Consider the following 23575-nt stretch of genomic DNA (forward strand, 5'->3'; position numbering starts at 1 on the left):
GACTTTAGTTTTGCTTTCTGTGGAGTAAGGTTTTGCTGGAGCTGAAAGTTTGAGTTCTCTGCTGCTAGAATGAAGTCTTAGACAGAGAAGTTTCCTCTTAAAAATTGAAAAGGGAAGATTGTTTCTTTCACTGTTTTTTTTTCTGCAGGACTGGAGAGACAGTACATGAGAATAATAACTGTTGTTGAATTGCCTTTGCCAAGGGTGCGTTTATGGGATACTGCGTATATTGGAACAGTTGATGATTAATTGTTAAACAAAACATTAACTTAAGTATCTCAATACAGTAAAGTTATGCCCATTCTTCTTTTTGTTGTATGTTAACTGTATTGTAAGAATAAAGTGTATTTTGATTAAAGCTTAGTGGTTGACCAATTGAATCATTACTTGGAACATAGTGCCTTACATTTACTTTTCTAAAAAAATATAAAAGTTAGAGTCTTGTTTTTCTCCATCATATACTTTGAGAGGTCTGGTCTGGTCCATAACACTGGATATATTTCTAAAATTTAGAATTTGTTTTGCTATAGGCTTATTTGAACTGATCCAGGTTTGGCACATGTATATACAATTTAGCTGCAAATTAACTTGGGACATGTAGACTTATTTAATTACTGTAGGACTAAACAAGGAACACAAGACAAAAAAAGACTCTGAAGCATTTACAGCAGCAGAAAACATTTCTATATTACTCTAAATTACCTGTTGCTAAAAACCGGTGAGTTGCTAGTAGAAGTTGAGGAGATACCTTGACTCTTGAATCGCTTTCTGAGTTTTTGAACAGTGAGAAATCTTGCCGCTTTTGTTCCCTGTGAGCTATTTTCTTTGAACGATTGTCAGCTGCAAATGCAAAATGAAGAATTTTCAGTGGCATACAGAGGGAATTTCAGTGATATCAAATATAACCTCCAAATTCTCCTACCCATTTTGATATTATAGAGATCTTCTACCATGATTCCACAATCAACTGGATGCATTACCGATACTACCTGGACCAATATTATCAACATTCAACTAAGTATTGTCTTTGCCCCCAATACAAACTTTGTTCTCCGGAAATTGACACCATCCCTCTCCCTGTTGACTGTCTGAGGCAGAATTAGACGTTAGTGACATATTTGACTGGAGATAAGCTTCTAAGCACATTATTTGCATCATTGCCATGATCATTTATTTTCATCGCTGTAACACCATCGGACTGCATCACTGCCTCAGCTGATCTGCTGCTGAAACCCTCATCCAACTTGCTAACTCTATACCTACTATTCCAATGTGGTCCTGGCCAATTTCACGTGTTCCACCCTGCAAATGTTTAAGTTCATGCAAAACTCTGCTACCCATGTTCTAACTCACACCATGTATTATTCACCCATCACGCCTGAGTTTGTTAAACTACATTGCTCCCAGCTAAGTAACAACTCCAGTTTAAGATTCCTATCCACATTTTAAAACCTTCTCAAACTTCTCTCTTCCTTTATCTGTAATCTCCTTAAGCCTCACAATCCTTTGGGATATCTGCAACTTCCCAAATCTGGCTCCTTGAATATTCTTGATTTTAAACGCCCCACCACTGACAGCCATGCTTTCAATCCTGAATGCTCCAATACTCTGGAATTCCTTTCTTAAACCTCTAAACTTCGCCATCACTTTCCTTTCAGACTTCATACAAAACAGAATTCTTTGTCCAAGCTTTTTGTCATCTGCTTGGCATTTAGTCATTGACAGGCATTTGCTTATGTGACAAACCATCAAAATTTACTTGACAACACTACCCTGAAGTGCCTTCTATTGCACACTACCACATTGAAGAGGCCACAACACAAAATATTGTTGCTGTTTGGAGAAAAACTGTCTCTTCTCAACAATATGATTCAATAGCTAGGTACTACCTTATTTAGTATAATAAATGACACACCTCTCCCATCAAAACACGGGCCTTTCAAGGTTATGATTCAATATCCTCACCAAATACCCATGAGCAAAAGGCAGCTCACCACCTTCTCAAAGGCAACTAGGGATGTGTAACAAATGCTGGCCAGCCAGCAACTTCCACATCCCACAATTGAATTTTTAAAAACAGTAATACTGTCACTAATAACAGTCATTAATACATAATTTAGATTTTGATACTGAATCTACTGACAAGAATGAAGTGAACTGAAAAGCTCTCTGCTTTTCATGACACATCAGCATGTTTATGCATAAGCCAATTTCTGTAAGTTTTGCATAGTCAGAAAATCTTCAAAAAGGGTGCAAATTAGTGAAATAGTACACTGGAAGCAAACATTACTGAGCACATAGAGAAAGGAAATTGTCAAGTAAAAGAACGAGAGACAAGAAGGTATTATCTGGAAGCAGAGGTCATGAAACAGGGCAACATTTCCAAACAAAAGATTCAAGTATAAATGGCACACGTAAAGTGGAAAGAAGTCAAGATGCCAAGCTCTATCTATAAGCAAGTGGAATAATACAGGCTGAGTATATGGATGCGGTGCATCAAGTCCTCGTCAAGGTCATAGGAGTTAGTTCAAATCTAACAAGGTCACCAGATGATAGTAAAGAAGAATGTTGCCCAATTGCTCCCTCAAGGTATGTTGAAGGACAGAGTTTGGTTTTAAGGACAGTTTCAAAGGCCTCATCGGAATTTGATAGCCACGATGTTCACTTGCTTCACAAAAATTTATGCACTTTGATAAACTTTAGTGATAAACTAAATGTTTTTGTCCTTTTGAAATCTTCTGCATACATTAAATTTATTGAATTAAAATAGTCTTGTTTATTCTGCTACAAACTTGTATGGTCACACTGAAGTGCAAAGGACAGATAGAAAGAAAGAGGAGAGAAACCTGGATTGATACAACAACTATTGTGACCAGGAATAACTTACCCACTCTTTGGAATACTGCCTCTGGGTGTCTATACAAACATGGTCTCAGTTTAACATCTCATCCAAAAGATAGCATTTTCAACACTGTAGCATTCCCTCAGTACTTCACTTTGCATCAGCCTCAATTTTTGTACTCATGTCTTCAAGTGGCACTTAAAACTTGCTCTTCTAATTGAGAAATACAAGTGAGTCATGGCTAAAATTGCAGATGCAGACGTGTAAATTTAGCTGCATGTTCCATCATCAATAACTCAACATTTTATGCAATCTATCCAAATAATGAATCATCACATAAGGTGACTTGATCAATGCTTCATTCAGTACTTTAAAAAAGTCTGGCTAAATGCAACAAAGCCAAAATTACTGTTCAAAATATAACATGACTATTAAATTAGGCTCAAAGAAATGGTTGTCCATGTGAGCTATATTATAATCCATCGTTATAATTGGTTAAGGGTCACTTTAAGGAATTGTAGTACTTCCTGGCAACAGTGCAAATAGTAATTGGCTGCTTCTTCTCAGATGTGCTGGGAGCTACAGAAGAATTCAATAGCTTCTATATAGGTCCACATACCTCCAGTGTAAACAAAGACAATGCCTCCTCCAAATTCTTTTCATCCACAGATAGCAGCCTTGATTTTAAGTAGCTCTGAAGAGGATGAGCTGGACCACAGCGAAACAGTGGAACCTGAAGAAAATATGGATTTGGAAGATGATGATGAAGATTATGATAATCTCTTTGATTCTGATTCAATATATTCCGATACATCCATTAGAGAAGTATCATGTGCTCAGCATTACGTCCAAGCAGGGCCAAGATACAAGAAGCAGCAAGGAAGACAAGCAGATAGAGGGCCAAAGGTTCCATGAATCCCGATAAAAGATATCCACAGTCATTTGCGAATTCTGAATGAGCATATGGAGAAAATGCTTTTTGCAGCCACTTAAAGATGGATCAATTAAGCAAAAAGTGGATAATTAGACTCATTAGACACCATGTTGCCGTATAGGGCCTTCAATCTGCACTGTTGTTTAACATGTTTGATAAATCTCTATGTATTTTGGAGCATTTCTGGTAGCTGCTCCAGAACTATCTGGGCTTTTGTGCTGCTATACAACAGGAAGTCTTCAAATTCAGCCAAGTGTTAATGTAAAGTCAGAATTCCAACAGGGTCTTTAGGGCTGAGGAGTAATGGAAAATGTTGAGAAATGTCAGCCAGCATGCTAAATTAAAAATGCACATTGGAAATCTAAACAAGAACCACGTATATTAACATAGTTTATACATTTCTCTAAAATCAATTTGCATTTTTAAAATACTTATGACCAGGCTTCAACCTCTTTCTATGCTTTCCCTGTCTCTGAACCTTACCAATAAAAAGTTAAAATGTGGTTTGATTCTTGTGATAATTAGTACACAATCAATACTCCGATAGCTGGGTAGGCAAGGATTAAATATTCTTGCCTGGTCTTTTGCTCACTTTCAAGAATTTATGTACAGAGTAGCAAAGAGCACACCAAGCCCTCCAACAAAAAAAAATCTCTTTCAACCTATTCCAATTAAGTATGTGCCTCTAATTAATACCCACACCTGAATACAATGAACATGAGTTCAATATTATTTTACAAGAAAACACCAAGTGTTCATAAAACTGAAGAATAGCATAGGGTCACGAAACATGACTGGTTACTATCCTAATTAATACATGTTTGAACTGCCAGAACAACTGTACACTGGTTCCACATCTGGCCAAATATAACAAAATCATCCTATCCAAATTTTTTTTTTATTTTCAAACACACACAAAGGATCAACAACAGTGCATTCTGTAAGCCCCTTGGAGACTCAATATTTAGGAGAGAGGTATACAATGAAAATGCAGGAATAGTCTGTTTCCTTATCCCTTGAGTGTAAACCTAAATGAATTTAGACAATATCAATTTAGCTCCTTACGTGAATAAATCCACAGTCATGTACAATTTAATATAAATATGGAATAGAAAGTGCAGGAGGTCAGATTCCTCTTCTGAGATTGAGAGATGCCTCATTGGGAGAGTAGCACATAAGAAAGTTCTGGTGGGCATCTACTGTTCTATGTCTACAGCTGAAATAGTTTATTCAAGAACAGTTGAAAAGAAAATTGCATTCTGGAAATGCCATTGCAGGAAAATGCTGCGATTGAATTAATCTATTAATTACTATTAACAGATTTAGCTGCTTACATCTTTCCAGGAGATACTGCAGGAAGCAATACATACTGTAAATGTCTGTTTCATCCAAGATCTCTGATTTTATAATTTCTTCAATTATGTCTTCCAAAGTGACAATACCCATTACTTCATAGAAAGGATCACCTTCTCCCTCATTGTTGACTCTCTGCACTATTGCCAAGTGCGATTTCCCTGAGGAGAACAAAACACAAAACTGCTCCATCAGAACATCTGTAGCAAACTAACAATAAACAGTAAGCAATAGAAACTTTCACAAATATAACAGTGCTCAGCTGTGGGATTTATTGAATCTGCCCATATTTTACTGGAAAACAATAATGCTTTTTACTCCACATTGGTATAGAGCAAGAATCTATCATCCTCACTGGACAGTCTCTTTTTTTAAATCTGATCTGATGCTTCCTATTTAATACTTATTACTTATTAGGAGTTGAAATTCTTTTCAATAAAACTAATAATCATATCAAAGCCAATCCACCAATGAACAGTGCAGTTGAAGATTCTAAACTCACTGTTTCCTCACTTTTCTTGAAGATATTAGCTCAGATCATTCAGCTTCTAGACAGTTGAAGATCTAGCATACCATGGAGGATGCATGCTGTGACCAGACAGATGTCCTTATGTACTGACTGCACAGCAATTGCCAGTAGCTGGAATCCACCAAAGAAACTCCTTAAATTTAAGTGAGAGTCAGAGACTTTGGAGGGTTCTGATTACCCAAGCCAATCTTGAGGACCTTGGAAATCTTGGGATACAGTAGCTGGTGCTGTAAAATGGGGTGTGGCTTCAATGCCAAGCCACTCTGCTGTTGGATACATGAATTTCTGTCCTACACTAGAGCTTTTCAGTTTGGAAGTGTCCTGATTCTTAACTCCACATGGAGAGAACTCATCCAAAGGCAAGATTGTACTATTTTTGCCTGATCAGGGTCAGAAATGGGGTTTCCAATCTTGATCAGAATATGGACACCATTTACGCTTGCTAAGGGTATTAACAAAGACACAAAGGTTAGAGACAGGTAAATGGAGTTGTGTCACAGGTCACTGAATCCTACTGAATAATAGCACAGGCTGGAGTACAAAAATGTTCTGCACTCACGCCCAGGCAGCATCATTTCCAACAGGATGCTGGAAATCTGAAACAAAAACTGAAATTGCTGGAGAAAGTCAGCTGTTCTGGCAGCACCTATGAAGACAGAGCTAGCATTTCAAAACTGGAAGCTTGGAGGTCATTTTTGCTGTTCGTAATGTGGTCTCCTCCACAGTGGGGAGACAAAATGCAGACAGGCTGAACACTCTGCAGATCACTCATGTTGTATTCACAAAAATGACCCCAAGCTTTTAGTTGCCTGCCACTTCAACACACCACTATGTTCCATGGTCAACATTTCTGACTCAGGCCTGCTGCAGTGCTCCAGCGAAGCTCAGTGCATGAAAGGATTTATTTCTGGAGCACCACGAGAGCCGAAATACTAGTGGAGACAAATGATGCATTTTAAAGTTTTGTTCTAGTTAAAGGTGAAGTAAGTTGTCAAATGACCCTTGCATTTGTTGTGTTCACAATATTGGTGGTCATGGACAGTGAAGCAGCTTTTGCACTAGCGGCCATTAAAGACCTTCTGGTAGCATTGCGAAAAGTCTGCAGCCAGAAACTTAAAACTGTGTCTGTATCTTTTGGATAATTTGTTCATTCTGTGTAATGCTACACAACTGCAACTGTGCTGCCACTGCTGTCAGAATCAGTGGTATCAGAAGCTGAAACTAAAATAACACCTGGAATAAAACATTGATGAAAGTCATCAGAGAGCATCTAACTTTAAACTATTCAGCACAGACTGATGAACTTTGAAAATAAAAAAACACTCTCAATCTGATAAAAGGATTGGGTATACAGCTCATGCATATTCCGAAAGTCAATGAAGTATCCATAAAATGTTGGCAACCTTTCTGCAGCTCAGCAAACATATGGGTAGAGTTCTCTGTTCTTCAAATTATATTTTAGCAACACCACCAGAAACAGATTAACTGGTAATTTGTCTCAATACTGTTTGTTGGACTTTGCTGAACACAAACCAGCTGGCAACTTCTAGGACAGTCGAGTCACTTCAAATAATTATGTTTTGAAAGAGGTGATGACATATCAATTAAAGCTTCTTTGTTGTAATCTACAGCTGACATTTTGTTAAGTCAACTCTCTACACTCTTGTTACATTTGCTTAAAATCCTCAAAAAAAGAGACAGCTTGGTAAAATGTTTTCCGAACCACATCCGACAATAAAAGGAGACCTTATGGTTTCATCACTTGCTTGCTGAAATAGAAAGCTTGAACAAATTTTGATCAAAGATTGTTCAGTCAAACTCCCACTTGCTTTGTGTTTTAGCTTTGACTTAATGGTAGTAGTTTCAGCTGTAATCATTGGTTTAAAACCCACTGAAGAGGTCTGAACACAATCTAAGCAGACAGTACTGAGGGGCTGCACTGTCAATGGTGCCATCTTGCAGATGACTGCTTGAATAAATACCTTGCCAGCTTTCTTGGGTGGGCAGCATGGCAGTTCTGAAGAAGGGTCACTGGACCCGAAACGTTATTTCTGCTTTCTCTCCACACGTGCTGCCAGACCTGCCTAATTTTTCCGGCAATTTCTGTTTTTGTTTTTGATAGCAGTTCTTAACTTGTCTTGTCAAGCAATTATCCCTTAAATGATGTAAGAATTAGTCACTTGGTTATGTTATTAATTGTTGCTTGCAGAAATTTGGTGTGTGCAGACTGGCTATGTAATGCCAAAACTGATGATAGTGACTGAACTTCAATGCTTTTCATTGGTTGTAAGTGCTTTGGGTGAATGCTAGCAAATCCTAGCCCTGCTCAAAGAGGAGTAGAATTTTATGCTTCTCGTCCTGATCAACAATTCTTACCCAATATAGGTTGACTAGATTTTCTAATCCTCTGGGATTTAAATTTTCTGCAGGTAATTATCATAACTGAGTCAATTCATAAATACAGTAGAAGTGCCATTTTAAGCAGGTGGTTATGAATACTGGTAGGAACATCATTGACTTTTCAGGAAGTTAAGACGAATGACAACATTTTTATCCAGAGAAAAACATTATATTGTAAATATTTTGATGTTCCTTAGAAACTACATTTTTGAATAGTGCATACTCACTGACAAAGACGAATGAGCACCAGATGTTTTGCTATTATTCAGCCAATTGCAAAGCTTAAAATCAGAGCTTCACTGAAATGACAACTTTAACTAGAACACCTTTATTTAGGGTTTTAAGTTTTTCTGAACTTAGTTCAAAATAAGATCTAGTCAAATCGGAGACAAACAAAAACTGGTCAAAATGAAACAGCACTCAAAAGTTAGAAAAACGCAGAATTTTCAGTCTGTATTTCTGGTACAAAGAAAATATTTATAGTTTAAACATTTTATAGAATCACTGAATCCCTACAGTGTGGAAGCAGGCTATTCAGCCCATTGAGTCTAAGCCGACTCTCTGAAGAACATCCCACCCAGACCTGCTATGCTACCCTATCTCCATAACCTTGCATTTCCCATTGCCAAACCACCTAGCCTGTACATTCCTGGACACCACGGGCAATTTAGCATGGCCAATCCACGTAACCTGTCATCTCTGGATTGTGGGAGGAAAGCAGAGCACCCAGAGGAAATCCGTGCAGACATAGGGAGAACGTGCAGACTCAACATAGACAATAACAACAAAAATTACTAGTCTGTTACAGTAAATAGAATTTGAAGAATCCTCCCATGTGGAAAAAAATGGATGCTCAGTGGTTAGCACTGCTGCCTCACAGCGCCAGGGTGCCAGGCAGGGAATCTAATCTAAAAAAATCTGCATTTAGAAAGGTTTTCAGAAAGTATAATGCACACAATGCAGAATGTGCATATTAAGCTATACTATCACCTTCTGAGGCTATTCCTGCACACTCTCTCAACACTGGCAACCTCACTACCAAACTCATGCTGGATTATGGATTTTGATTGGGTATTGTGGGGCAGGTGGGGTCAAGGGCCTGTAGCACGAGAATGGACCAGTAAGTGGTGAAACAGATAGGTATGGCATCATCCAATATCTAGTGAATTGACTAGCTAAATTCATTTTGACTTACAGAACATTTTCAAATTTTTCAGTTTTTGGACAACTCTGATATTCAACGGGTCAGTTTTGAGAAAGTATGTCTGGACCAAGAATATCTATTCAGGCATAATACAATGACCATCTTAACGACAAAAGAAAATGCTTTTAATTTTTTTTAGCAAAATTATTCTTCCAACCAGTCACTTAGCTAAGATGGCATACAGCTGAGTTATGCTGAACAGAAAGACACCAGTTGAAAATTCCCTTTCTGGCTCAGGTGACTGATTTCAGCATGTTGGTGTTGGGATGCTAGTAATTGATAACAAGAGACCCCTGCTGGAAGGATGTGTAGATGCTGGACAATAATAAGCTCATGAGGAGAAAGTGAGGTCTGCAGATGCTGGAGATCAGAGATGGAAATGTGTTGCTGGAAAAGCGCAGCAGGTCAGGCAGCATCTAGGGGACAAGAGAATCGACGTTTCGGGCATTAGCCTGATTCCTGAAGAAGGGCTAATGCCCGAAACGTCGATTCTCCTGTTCCCTAGATGCTGCCTGACCTGCTGCGCTTTTCCAGCAACACATTTCCATCAATAATAAGCTCATGTCTTATTGACCAAAATCTGCTAAAAAAAAATGTCCAGGCTTATACACGGTGAACACTACATACCAACAGAAACAATTAAGTAACCCAAAGAATCAATTTCTTGAACAGAGGAGGAAGTGACAGAAGAAAATTGGAGAAAGTTGAGTAAAACAGAACATTCATGGACTAGTTTCTAAATCCATGCATGGAGTACATCAAACTTTTACATAAAGCAATTATAAGTACAGATTATCAGAAAATATGTGCACTGATATCTTATCTTCAGTACTTCAAACACTTTCCCTCCTCTCCATTTAACCATCACTAACCTAATTTAAAGATAATGAGAAAATTGTGATAATTGATTATGTTTTCCGTGCAGGCTGCAAGATAAAATGCTTAAAAGACAACCATTACAATAACTTGCCCTGCAATGCTGAAGGCATTCTATTCAAGGCAAACATTTCCTTTCCTAATTTCAAAATAGTATTTGATAATTTTCCTATTATAATTTGGAAATCCATTTTATTGCCTACTATCACACATTTCAGCTATAGACATAATTAAAGATTACAAGTGTAAGACACAGAGACTTCCACATGAAGAAAATACAATACCAACATCTTTGGAGAGTCTTAATCACAATTAAAGGATGTGTTAAATTAACCTGTACATAGACAAAATTCAGCTTTCATAGCAAACCAACTTTTTGCTTTCCTCTCCTATAATCCATTTACTTGTTCATTGCCAGCATTCTCCTAAAGAAGTGTAAGCTAAGAATTAAATACCAGCTTTTCCTGATATAGGAGAGGGATACATATGAATGCTTTATCGACTCATCAATGCACACTTCCATCAAATACCCAACAGATTATTCTTGATCCACAGGAATCATTTTGAAGAGGTCATTTAAATTGCCTGTCCCAGGCAAACCAATGCACATAAAATTAGTGAATTTTTAAAAGGTGTTTAACAAGTATCTACATATCTGAGACTTCATAAGATCAAAGATTGTTTAAGTGCAAACTGGTTTGAAAGTTCACCTTACAATTTAAAACAAAAGGTGATCGTAAATAGATGAGTCTCTTTGCACTAATTGCAGGTGCATAGAATCTGCTTTAAACATGTTTGATATCTTGTTCATACATGATAGAGTCGCTTATTTTAAAAAACCTGCTTGCATCATCCCACTCTGGCCAAATAACATCTGACAAAAATTGAAAGCATTCAGATATCAATGCTAAATAAGTGAAAGAGTAAGAAAGGATAGACTGCATTTTTGATAATTAAAATAGAAAGGTCAGGCTGGAACATGGACCAATAAAATGGTCGTTTTCAATAATGAAGGAATAGGAAAAGAACTGGGGGAAATTACTGCCCTTACATTAGAAATGCCTACTTAATGTGCAGCAGATGTTTACAGGAAACACTGATGACAGTGCAGAAGTGAGCTGCATAGATGATTCCTGCTTTCAATGGTTTGAGAATAGATGAGAGAGAGGCAAACTCAGATTTGAAGGGAAATTTGTAAGAGGTTCTCTCATCAAAACATAAAGCATAATAAAAATTGGTAAAATTACTCAAAATCAAATTGCTTAGACAAGGAGGACAGGTTCAGATTAGTCAAGGAACTTTAGGATATTGATTAGAGACCGTTCTTTATACAAAGGGTGATTGATATGTAGTCTGAACTTACTGGAAGAATGGTAGATGAAAAACTACAGACCTTTACATTTTAATTATCAAGCTAAGGATCCAAAACTAAAACAAAAAATCATATTTAATCAATTTACAGGAGTTTGTGTGCAACCTTTTGCAGTCTTTCTCTAGTTAAATAATATTCACCTTGCACAATCTTATAGCATGGAACAGACCTGTTGGTCCATGCCAACCATAATCCCAAACTAAACTAGTCCTACCTGCCTGTGCTTGGTCCACATCCCGCCAAACATTTCTCATTCATGCACTTACCTAAATGTCTTTTAAATATTGCACCTGTATCCACCTATTCGACTATAACAAACATCACAACCTGGTGTACACATTGCTTTACAAGACTTTGCCTCATTTTAACTTTAAACCATCCAATCTATTCAAGAAACCTCAGATCTGTTGACTGGCGATCTAAATTAACTGTAATCTGATGCACTACCCATATTCATATCCAGTCTTGTGTGAGACACTGAGGGTGTGGCACGGCATTCATTCAGGCTAAATGTGTATGAATAAAGAACTTCTTTGTAAAATCAACTCAACAGCTTTTTGCTGAATTAATTAATTGAAATATATGCTCTAAGACTTTCCATACAAAACATACTGGCTTGAGGAGGTAAGGGAGCATGTGACAGTTAGAATAAAACAACAGCAATTGGCCTAAAATTCAGTGCATGATCTTTCAGGGTCTATCGGATCTAATTGATACTGTTGGGTGTGCTCTCCCACTGATTAATGGCTTCTGAAATGCAGGTTCCAGCACGAGTGACATTAGGTCTGCCTTCACACTCCCACTACTCTTCCTGTTAAAGTGCCTAACCTCTTATTTTCCATTTGACAAGATTTTGTCCACTCCCTTAACCTATTTATACCCCTCTGTAGATTCTTTGTATCATCCTCATCACTTACCTTCCTACCTATTTTTGTGTCATCTGTAAACTCAGTACATTTACTTCCCTTATTCGAGTCACGAGTATATATTTGAAAAATGTGACCTCTGAAGGCACTCCACTTCAGGCTGCCACCCTGAAAACGACCCCTTACCCCAACTCTGTCTTCTATTAGTTTGCATCCGCTATCCATGTGAATATACTACCCCAACACCATGGAACACCTTATTAAGTAGCCTTACTTGTTGTACCTTACAGATTGTCATTTGGAAATCCAAATGTATTAGATATAATGATTTTACATTTATCATGCTTGTTAATTCCTCAAAGAATTCCATAAATTTATCAGCATGAATTCCTCTTCCTGAAGCCATGCTGACTCCACTTGACTATATCATGTATTTTTAAATGCTCTGCTATTACAACTAACATTCCCCGGCTGTGTGGCCAGCTGGAAGTTTCCTTATACACTGATCGGCATGCTGATTAATTGACTTCTGCATGCAGAAGTCGTTGCACTTTGGAGATTGGTGCAGCTGAGAAACAATTAGGGGGAATGTTGATTACACCTTTAATAATAAAATAGGCAATTTTTCCAATGACAGATAAAGGATAACTGGCCTATAAACCAATTTTATTTTGGTCTCCCTCTCTTTTGAATAAGAGTTCTTAGTGGTTTTCTAATCCTCTGGGACTGTTCCAGAATCTAAGGAGTTTTGAAAGATTACTACCAGTGCATCCGCTATCTCTCTAGTAACTTTCTTTAATATCCAAAGATGCAACCTATCAGATCTTGGGAATTTGTTGGTCTTGAGCCCCAATAGTTTCCCTAGTATTTTTCCTCTAATGATACTTATTATATTATTTCCTCCACTACTTTTGTCTCTTGATGTATTATTTTTGAAGCAATTACTACCTTCTACCATGCAAAGTATAGTACAACTTCAATTAACCGATCAATTAACCGAATTTCGGATTATCCAAACAAGATCTCAAGGTCCCATAAAAATGTTATCCATTATCCAAACAATCCATTATCCCAACTCTCAGTATTCTGAACAAAATACCCCCCCCGCCCGTATCGTTCAGATAATTGAGGTTGTTCTATATTTATTCAACTGCTGCCATTTTCCAGTTCCCCATTGTTATTTTGCCAGCTTCATTCTCTAAGAAGCCTATGTTCACTTTGGTCATTCTCTTCCTTTTTATATATTAAAAGAAACTATTATTGTCCATTTTTATTTTATTTGCTAGTTTACTCCGGTTTATTTTCTCCCTCTATTATTTGTTTGGTCATCTTTTGCTTGTTTTTAAAAACTTCTTTAAATCTCTGGCTTACTACCAAGATTTGCAACCTTAAATGTTTTTTCTGTTAATTTGATATGATCTTTAACTTTCTTAGTTAATCATGGTTTATGTATCCCCTTCCTAACACTACCTTTTCCTCACTCTAAAATACTCCAAAGTAAAAATAAAATTCTACTCAACAAAATCTTACAGAGTGAACTACATCATTGATGGTATAGAACACTGTACTTCCATATGTTTGCTACCCTTTCCCTCCAATAGGTTGGTCCAGTTCACTTTCTGGTAAATGATATCCCCTAGGATATTGATAGTGAGGTACTCCATGATGGTAATGCTACTAAATGTCATGGGGCAATGATTTAATTCTCTCGTCTGCCATAAATGTTACTTGCCACCTGTCAGCCCAAACCTGGATATTACGTTGGTCTTGCAGCAAGTGGACCTGGACTGCATTTTTAGTTTTTGAGGGACTGTGAATTGTACTGAATATTGTGCACATTGTGGTTTTAAAAAACAGAGATCCTTAGAATTTTGCTGATTCAGGATTTCAATGGAAAAAAGGCCAGTGAATTAAATTGAAAAAAGATCTTCTAAGATCACAGAGAATTGCAGAAGAGTCTTGAAGGATGAATGTTCTACATCTGTCACTTTATTTCCATATCAAATACAGAGTGAAAGAGTTCAAAACTGCAGCCTTCCAATCAGCTCACAGTCATAATGTCAATATTCTGTTGCAGTCTGCTTTTATTTTGATAGATTAATGCTGGCAGAAAATCTACCACTAATGATAAATTATGAAAACGCAAATTAAGAAATGAGAAAAACGTTTGCATTTTACTTGCACACTTCTACATATTTTTAAAACATCATATGAATAGTGTGTGGTTTGAGAACAATAATGCAATCAACTAAAATCTAGGGCAATCACATCAAATCCTGGTCCACATGATGAGTGAAAGCAATGGTATTCAACATAATTCATAGATGATTACACATAAAATGTAGTCATTTGATTCATATTTAATAAACATGTAAAATAAATGTGCAACATTATCTGTTTCTGGCCTTTAGAACAATATTAAAACAACACAATCTATGGCAAATGCACCACTTAGTGTAAAACTTAGTCATAAAGATCAGCGTTAAAAATCACAACACCAGGTTATAGTCCAACAGGTTTATTTGGAAGTACGAGATTTTGGAGTAATGCTCCTTCATCAGGTAGCTCCAACATTTTGTACTTTCAAATAAACCTGTTAGACTATAACCTGGTGTCGTGTGATTTTTAACGGTGTCCACCCCACTCCAACACCAGCACCTCCAAATCATAAAGATCAGCAAATTCCTAAAACCAAAATCCCCATTGCCTAGTCGTTATTTTAATCCCCACTCTGGCCAATCTCAGCTGACTGTTCACAAACTCATCATCCAATTTGTTCTTCAGCTTACAAACTAATACCCCCACTTTTAACAAAGTCAACTTTATATTGCCTCACTGCACTTCTACCTAAAACTATCTATTGTTGAAGTCCGCAGTTTTGTTCCTAGCAGGCGTGACGTGGCTGGCTGCTCAACTTTCATCCTCCATAAATTTTCACTCATTCAAAACTCCAGTGCTTGTTTGTGAATTCTCACCAAGTCCAGTCCATCAGTCAAACTCAAGACTCACTGACTTATACTGGTTCCCAGTCCCCCATCTCCTTGATTTCATAAGGTTTCATCTTCATCTTGAAATCCATCCTTGGCCTCACCCTCCCTTATGTCTGGTACCCTCAGAAAGCTTATAAACTATCAATAGACGTTTTCTTCCAATTCTGCACTCTTTGACATTCCCCATATCCATCAGCCCACTGATAGCAGCTGTGCCTTGAGACCATAAGACATAATAACAGGAGTAGGCCATTCAATCCTTTGAGCCTTCTCTGCCATTCAATAGGATCATGGTTAGTGTGACATTGAGCTGCCAACAGGACAGGACTGTCATTTTTGTTCTGATGACAGTCCTGCCAAGTGCCCTGGTATTTATCATAATAAAGGCAATAAATATGTGAAAGGAATTGGTACTTAACTTGTTGTTTGTTTGAAGTAGTACTGAGGCCATCACAATAATCCTTGCCCTAAAAAAGGAAGCAAAAATCAACCATAGTTCTTAACCCTGAACACTACTGGGAATTTTCACTGTGGATATCAGTGATGTATTTTATTCATTCATGTGACTAATCGATGGCAAGGCAACATTTGATGGCTATCCCTAATCGCCCACAAGATGACAGTAATAAGCTGCTTTCTTGACTGACTCAGTTCGCCAGGTGTCAGTTGTTTGGAATTAGCATAGCTAATTTTGTATTCTTGATGTGACTAAACCCCAACAGTTGCCAAAATCCCATCTTAACTGATTAGGACAGTACAAGCATTCAATAACATGAATTAAAGTGAATAAATTGTCATTAAGGAGTGCCTTAAAGGAGAAAAGCAAGTTGGAAAGACAGAGAGGTTTAGAGAAGGCAATACAGGAAGCTAATATCTGGTCAAAGCACATGGGTGATTTCGGATTTGGAGCAAATCAGGGTGTACGTAATTAAGATTTGGTTGACTCAAATTTGGGAGGGTAAAATGGAGGCAGTCTTCCAGAGATATACTGGAATAAACATGCCCTGAGAAACAATGACCTGGATGAGAGATTCCTACTTCTTTTTAGATAGTAACCTGGGTTCAAGCTTCACTTTCTTCCACTCCGGTGCTGTGGTCTTGAGGTGATGAAATAGTCTGATACTGGATCAGCAAACCCTGTGCATAGATGGGGCAAGTGATGTTTGCTGAAGGAGATTGTTCAGGTTTTCTCACACTATTTCCATTGTTTGTGCTTGGCCTCCATCTCTGCCTGTTGGAGATGCTCAAAACAGCTGATGGATTCTTTTTCTAGAATTTGGGCAGACTTGGGCTAAAGATGCCGGAAGCTGGTGGACAGGTTTTGAGGTCATCTTTGAAGTGTTTTCTCTGCTTTCCTACTAACTTCTTGTCATGACGAAGGTCAGGAAACTGGATATTTGAAATGTTGTACGGTAAACAGCCCTTTATCCAAAATCCGAAGGTTTTTTTAGTGAAGTTTTTTTTCTCATTAACAAGGTCGTTTGGCGTGCAAATAGTTAACCCAACTCCAAACCCACTTAATGCGTGTCACTCAGATGTGATGTGTGGGGGCGTGGCCCAGCACTGGCAGGCTTCAATTCTGTTTCTGTTACGGTACGTCTGCTGTTTGTTAAGATTTTTAAAAATTTCACCATCAAACTGTCACTTATTCTGAAATTCGAAAAATTCTGAATTCCGAAAACGAGCTGGTCCTGAGCAATTCGGATAAAGGATTGTGCACCTGTATCAGGCAGGTGGGAGATGTGACTCGCCCAATGCAGCTGATTCACTGTTACCAGTGCCTAATAACTAGTGACCTTGGCCTGAAAAGACTCAAGGAGTGCCAATTGTTTCAGTGGTTTTGCAGGATTTTGTAGAAGTACCACCAGTGATATTGCTCAAGGAATTGTAATATCAAGTATATATCATCTATGTCTCTGATGCGCACAGGTGGTTTGGCAACACTGCTGCCCTGGGAGAAAGTCAGAACTGCAGATGCTGGAGATCAGAGTCAAAAAGTGTGGGGCTAGAAAAGCACAGCAGGTCAGGCAGCATCCGAGAAGCAGGAGTAGACATTTCAAGCAGAAGCTCTTCATTCCCGATTGAAACGTAGACACTCCTGCTCCTCGGATGCTGCCTTACTGGCAGTGCTTTTCCAGCACCACATTTTTTAACACTACTGCCATGTAGACCATGGAATTGATGTCAGGCTAGAGGCCTTTGTTATCAAACATGCCATTTCTCAATGGATAAAGACTGCACTGGCACAGTGTGGTGATACTGAATTTCAGTGTTGAGGTCTGCTCTCATTAAGTTTCTCAGCAGCAGAAAGAACTGAGGCAGGAGCAAAACTGGTGGTGTTATGGAGATGAAATAACTGGACTTGAGTTTAATAGCCTGGATCTGAGGATGTGTTTAACTTTCTGCATTCTTTCAATTTCTACTTGATTAATTCTACTGAAATTACATAAATTCTTATTTCACTTAACAACAAAATTTCTGCACATTCATATGTGCAAAAATAATTCTCCTGGTTGCAGCTGGTGGCCAGTTCACCTACAATATCACTAATGCTTCCTTGGGAAATGCAGCCAGGGCCCTTTAACAGCCAGTGTAATTTCCTCCTTTACGTATTAACGGCCATCCAGACAGCTGACATGCCATGTGAGTACCCTGATGAACAAAAAAAATGTGCATGCGAAAGATCTCTCAGAAGACTATTAATGTGTCTGCCACATTAAAAGTTAATCATTTCAGGCATGAGAATAGAAATCGCGGTAGAAAATAAAGACATCTGAACACTGATTAGTTAACATATGCCTCACTAAAATCTTTAAATGTTGAGTCGATGCAAGTTGACACCAACAGTAAATATAACAGTCTTAAGGGGAGTGGGAACCAGCCCTCATCCCTTTTCTCAAAGTAAAGAAGCTTCAGCATTGGTGATAAATACTGAAAAAGTTGACAAAGGAAGATCTACTAAGTGCAAGAAAGAGAGAGAGAAAATGAACAAGAGAAATATTGGGGGGGGGAGGTGTTAAGGCTCATTTTAAAAATATTTTGGTCTAAGAATTTTATGGACTAAGGAAAGTGGACCTCTACTTTTATACATTTTGTTTTATACATTTTCACCTTCTTAGACATAAGTGAAATTAACAAGGCAGTATTTGATTGCGCTTTACCAGTTATCCCAATGGAGGTCTTGACATAGTAGGTGGCTCTGCTGCCCCTCAGCCAGAAGCTCTGAGTTCAAGTTCCACTCAAAGATCATATGGTCAAGGAAGAGAAAATATAGGAAATATGAGCAGGAGGAGGCCATTTGCCCCACCAAGCCTGCTCCACCATTCAACATGATCAAGTGTGCTTACAATATGGCCAGAGAGATTGATTATTAATCTCCAAGCAGTTGCAGGAGTGTCTCTTGGTCAGTCACATGATGCAGAGCAACAAGACTCAAGCTAGTCACTCTTGACAGTTTTCCTAAAACAGGTCACTAGACTACCTACAGAAAGAGATTAAGCATATTTTTCCTTTGCCTCTGTGACTTTAGACGAGGGAAGAAAATCAAGATCATGTTATCCTAAATACATTACATGTAAACAATGTTATTTGTAATGAAGTACACTGCTTGTTGCACAGGTCAAATAGGGATGACAAGTTCCCTTTTAGGTAGAACAGCAATGAACTGGTTAGGTTTTTAACAAAGCCCATCAGTTCGCAGTCTTTCTGATGTGATGCTTACCAAACCCCATCAACAAATTATCAGCTTTCCTGAATTCAGCTTTACAACTTAATGAAAAATTGCAAAGGTGTTATGACATGGAGACGGAGAGCCAAGCCAAATCCAATGTTTCCACTTATCATTCGCAACATAGTAAAATTAAATCTAAATACTCCCAACAGTTACTCCGATGGTGCCTAGCCAGATCTATGAAGAATCAATCCTAGACTTTGTGAATAATTAATTCCAGATGTCAGTTGTGCATCTTAAACAAAAGACTTAATTTTTAAAATATATAATGGCTAAGTAGAGCATAATTAAAAACAGGGTCACCTTCTCAGTTCACTCAGGTACAGATAGCAAGACGTTTAACTCAGTTCCTACTTTTTTGGGCTTGTGAAAACTGGTGTGGGAGATTAGGCAGGGAGCTTTCAAATCTTCATGCTGTGTCAACAGTAGTCAAACATATCGCCAAAGAAAAGTTTTCAAAAAAAAAAACACCTCAATTCTGACTCTGCCCTGAGAAACTGACAGTCTTTTCTCAAGGCCTCAATTACCATTCAACACTAAGCATCTGTTGGCTAGTGTCTCTTCCAGACTTGCCAAATCCGAACCCCGGTTCTAATCTTGTTAATGGCCAAATTCTGCTCTTTGTTTAAATACAATATTCTTCTGGTGTCCACTGTGTCTGTAAGAACCTTTTTAATCAAAGATGAATTTGTGCGTAACCTTCAGACCTGGCCACACAAACAACCAAAAGCTTGTCTGGTCTATTAGAGTCATAGAGATGTACAGCACAGAAACAGACCCTTCGGTCCAATTTATCCATGTCAACCAGATATCCCAACCCAATCTAGTCCCACCTGCTAGCACCAGGCTCATATCCCTCCAAACCCTTCCTATTTATATAACCATTCATTTACCTTTTAAATGTTGCAATTGTACTCACCTCCACCACTTCCTCTGGCAGCTCATTCCATACACGTACCACCCCCTGCGTGAAAAAAAGAACCCTCTCTACTCAGTACTGCAGACTTACTGAAGGCCACACTTAAAATATCCACTTATCTGTTTCTGTTCTCTGACCTCTCCCAAACAGATTCTTGAATTTCTCTGTTTGTTCATTTTCCCAGACGCACGTCCATGTCCAGCGATACACTAATTCAAACAGCAAAGGCAGTAATTATGCAGGTTCACTGCTGTGCCAGTTAGCAATGTGGGTTTCTTTCTCTCTCTCCTACACTGACCTCACCATGTGCTGCCTTTGTCTGTTCCTCTCCCTTTTAAAATGCTGTTGTTTTTTCCTCAAAAGTTCCATAACAATGCAACAGCATATAAAACAGTAATTGCAGCTCCTGGAATTTGAGGTAATCACCTCCAACACCTAAAATACCTCAAAAAAAAGGAGCAGCTGTTACAGCCAGAAATTTTTCCCGTCCTCCATCTTGGTTACCCAGAATCATCCTCCTCTTCCTTTTACCACAAGCTAGTTCACAAAGTACACAAATCATCTTCAGCTCACAATTCCCAGTTCACAGCTCCAAACCAAAGTTCATAAAAGAATAAAAATTAAAAAAAAAGTTAACAAGGGCAATAAAGACACTGGAGAAAAGCTTCACAAGATTGATTCAATGAGTTAGGGACTTCTATTAAATACAGATTGAAGAGAATGTTATGAAGTAGTCTTTATATTCAAAATCATGATGGATCAATACAGCATAGATTGGGAAAAAACTGTTCGCATTAGTGGAAGGATGTACAACAAGGAGGCACAGATTTAAGTACTTGGCAAAAGGATCAATGGAGCTATGAGAATTTTTTTCACACACAAATGGTTATGGTCTGGAATGCACTGCCTGAGAACATGCTGAAGGCAGGTTCAATCAAGGCATCCAAAGAAAGAATTGCATTATTATCGTAGAAGGACGAATGTGAAGGATTATGGGGAAGTGGTGGGGGAATGCAATAAGTGATTTGTTCATCCAAAATTCTGGCAGACAATGTCTGAATGACATCCTGCACTTTAACTTCTGTGAACCTTCAGTTATGGGATCCAGACTATACTTCTAGGTTGCCAGTCATGACTCAAAAAGGGGATTATGCCCTGCACTGAATCCACAAGGCAAAAGCAAACTAAACCAAGGTTTAAGCTAAATCACATTCCATGGTACCACTTCTTTCTATGAATTCGTGAAGATAAACCGTCCATAGTTCTGCAGCCAGCAGTTGTCACAAATGTTCTACTGAACTGGGCTAAGGAAGAAAATTAATCAGAGTTCACTCCCAATTATAATGACAACCAGTTAGAAAATAAGCTGACATTCACTGGCTGAGCTCATAGCTGAAGGATGGTCACACAGTTGAGGCATCAAGAACTGGCCAGTAACTGCAGGACCATTTCAGAATGAACCAGCATTCTCAACTGTATAGTGTGGAGACTGGAACATATTGTTAAATTATTCAAAAATATCATGTCAACAAAACTAAGCACTAAAATAACATTGCAATGATCTTGTAAACATCTTTCAAAATGTGTTTTTTTTTAAAGTATTTTTCTATCAAAAATAGAAACTTCACATTCTAGTGAATGTTAATTCTATCATCTGAGGCTCTGTTGAGAAATAACATCTGTATTTATTTTGTGGCTCTGATGACTCATTACAGATTAATGGAATGCCAAGTTAAATATATACAAAGTAGCCAGCATTACAATTAACCATCTTTACTGTTATAATCAAATTAACACAATACCAGGAGGCAGTTTAGAAATGTCTATAAAAACAGTACAATGTATGTTAATAGGTTATTGCCAAAGAAGCAGCAATAAATATATTTTAAAAATGTGAAGGAACAATCTAACATCTTCCTGTGTTTTCTTGTTGAGATTTAAGTAAAAAAAAACTTGATGAGAATTCTCTAAGACTTGAGGAAGTTGAATGAAAATGACACAACTGTTGCCGCATTTATAAATCATGATATAGATCATAGAATCCCAATAGTTTGGAAACAGGCTCTTCAGCCCAACAAGTCCACACCAACTCTTTAAAGAGTAACCCACCCAGACTCATTCCCTGACATTTAACCCCTGCCTAATACACCCAACCAAGACATCCCTGAACATTGTGGACAATTTAGCATGACCAATTCACCTAACCTGCACATCTTTAGACTGTGGAAGGAAACCAGAGCACCGGGAGGAAACCCATGCAGACACGGAGAGAATGTCTGTGTGGAGTTTGCACAGTCACCAGAGGTTGGAATCGAACCCAGGTCCCTGGCGCTATGAGGCAGCAGTGCTAACCACTGAGCCACCATGCCACCCTTGACTTCAGATGTGGTTCTTTTAAGCATGCTAATACTATAATACTGTTTTCAAAAGCAGTTATGTACTGTATTTTTACAATGAGTTGTATTTTTAAGACCAAAAATGATGTTGTCTGCCTGAGAGCAAGACACTAATGGTGACCAAGTGGTCTGTTGATTGCTTTTTCCATTATTTCTTCTATCTTGTTCTGACTATAACCCATTTATAATATTCAGCAATTCAGTGTCAACATTACCAATCATGTTTCTATGGACTAAATGTGAAATGAATGGTTAACTGCATGTTACTTGAAGAAAACCTATGAAGCTTACATGTAAAGCGCAATTGTCATAGCGCTGTCAGATCAAGTGGACCTAAAACCTGTCTGTATAGTATCAGAGACACCCTCACTTACTGACTTCTTTGTACAGTTTTATTCAGTAATGCCAGCTGTTTACTCACCTGAATACCAAAAAGGATGAAAGAATGAACAACCTGCAGCAGTTTAAAATAAAGGCACACTAATATCTTCCAGGGCTACTCATGGTGTGCTACTATTACAAGCTTTGTCAGTGATACCATATTCAGAGAACAGATCCAAGAAAAACCACTTTCATTAACACTTTTGTTTGCAGGATCTATCCTTGAAGTCTGTATCTTAGTTTTCAAGTATCAAAATCCATTGTAACAAATTTCATGGTTTTATATTCCAGTACAATCTTCAGCAGATCACTAGCAAAACAATGTTGGAATCAGAAAGCCCAAATTTGCAAAAGCATTGACTTTGTTCCAGTTCCTTCCTAAGTTAACTAAATTAAGGTCTAAAAATTGATCAATCTCCTGGCCTCGATGGGCTACATCATCCAGTTCTGAGGGAGCTGGCTGAAGAAATAGCGGAGGCGTTGGTTGTAATCTTTCAAAAGTCAAAGATGTCGGGGCAAGTCCCAGATGATTGTAAAATCAGTGTTGTAAGCCCCTTGTTCAAGAAAGGATCAAGACAAAAGTTAGAAAATTATAGGCCGATTAGCCTAACCTCAGTTATGGGTAAAATTTTAGAATCATCGTTAAGAATGAGATTTCTAATTTCTTGGAAGTGCAAGGTCGGATTGGAACAAGTCAGTATAGATTTAGTAAGGGGAGGTTGTGCCTGACAAACCTGTTAGAATTCTTGAAGGGGTAACAAGTAGGTTAGGCCAGGGAAACCC

General features: G+C 38.1%; 1 protein-coding gene across 3 annotated transcripts in view; it reads right to left on the reverse strand.

Annotated features, from left to right (window-relative positions):
* Positions 1 to 23575, reverse strand: part of LOC122561329 (metal transporter CNNM1) — a 106426-nt gene that overhangs the window by 73840 nt on the left and 9011 nt on the right. For 2 of the 3 annotated variants that reach the window (XM_043713034.1, XM_043713035.1), the window contains exons 2-3: positions 5147 to 5290; positions 703 to 840 (exon numbers count right to left, since the gene is read on the reverse strand). In XM_043713034.1, the coding sequence (XP_043568969.1) occupies positions 703 to 840; positions 5147 to 5290 (282 nt within the window). The remainder of the gene's footprint in view (positions 1 to 702; positions 841 to 5146; positions 5291 to 23575) is intronic. The other variant, XM_043713036.1, reaches the window with a different exon arrangement.

Source organism: Chiloscyllium plagiosum, chromosome 22 (assembly GCF_004010195.1).
Source record: "Chiloscyllium plagiosum isolate BGI_BamShark_2017 chromosome 22, ASM401019v2, whole genome shotgun sequence".
Taxonomy (NCBI): domain Eukaryota; kingdom Metazoa; phylum Chordata; class Chondrichthyes; order Orectolobiformes; family Hemiscylliidae; genus Chiloscyllium; species Chiloscyllium plagiosum.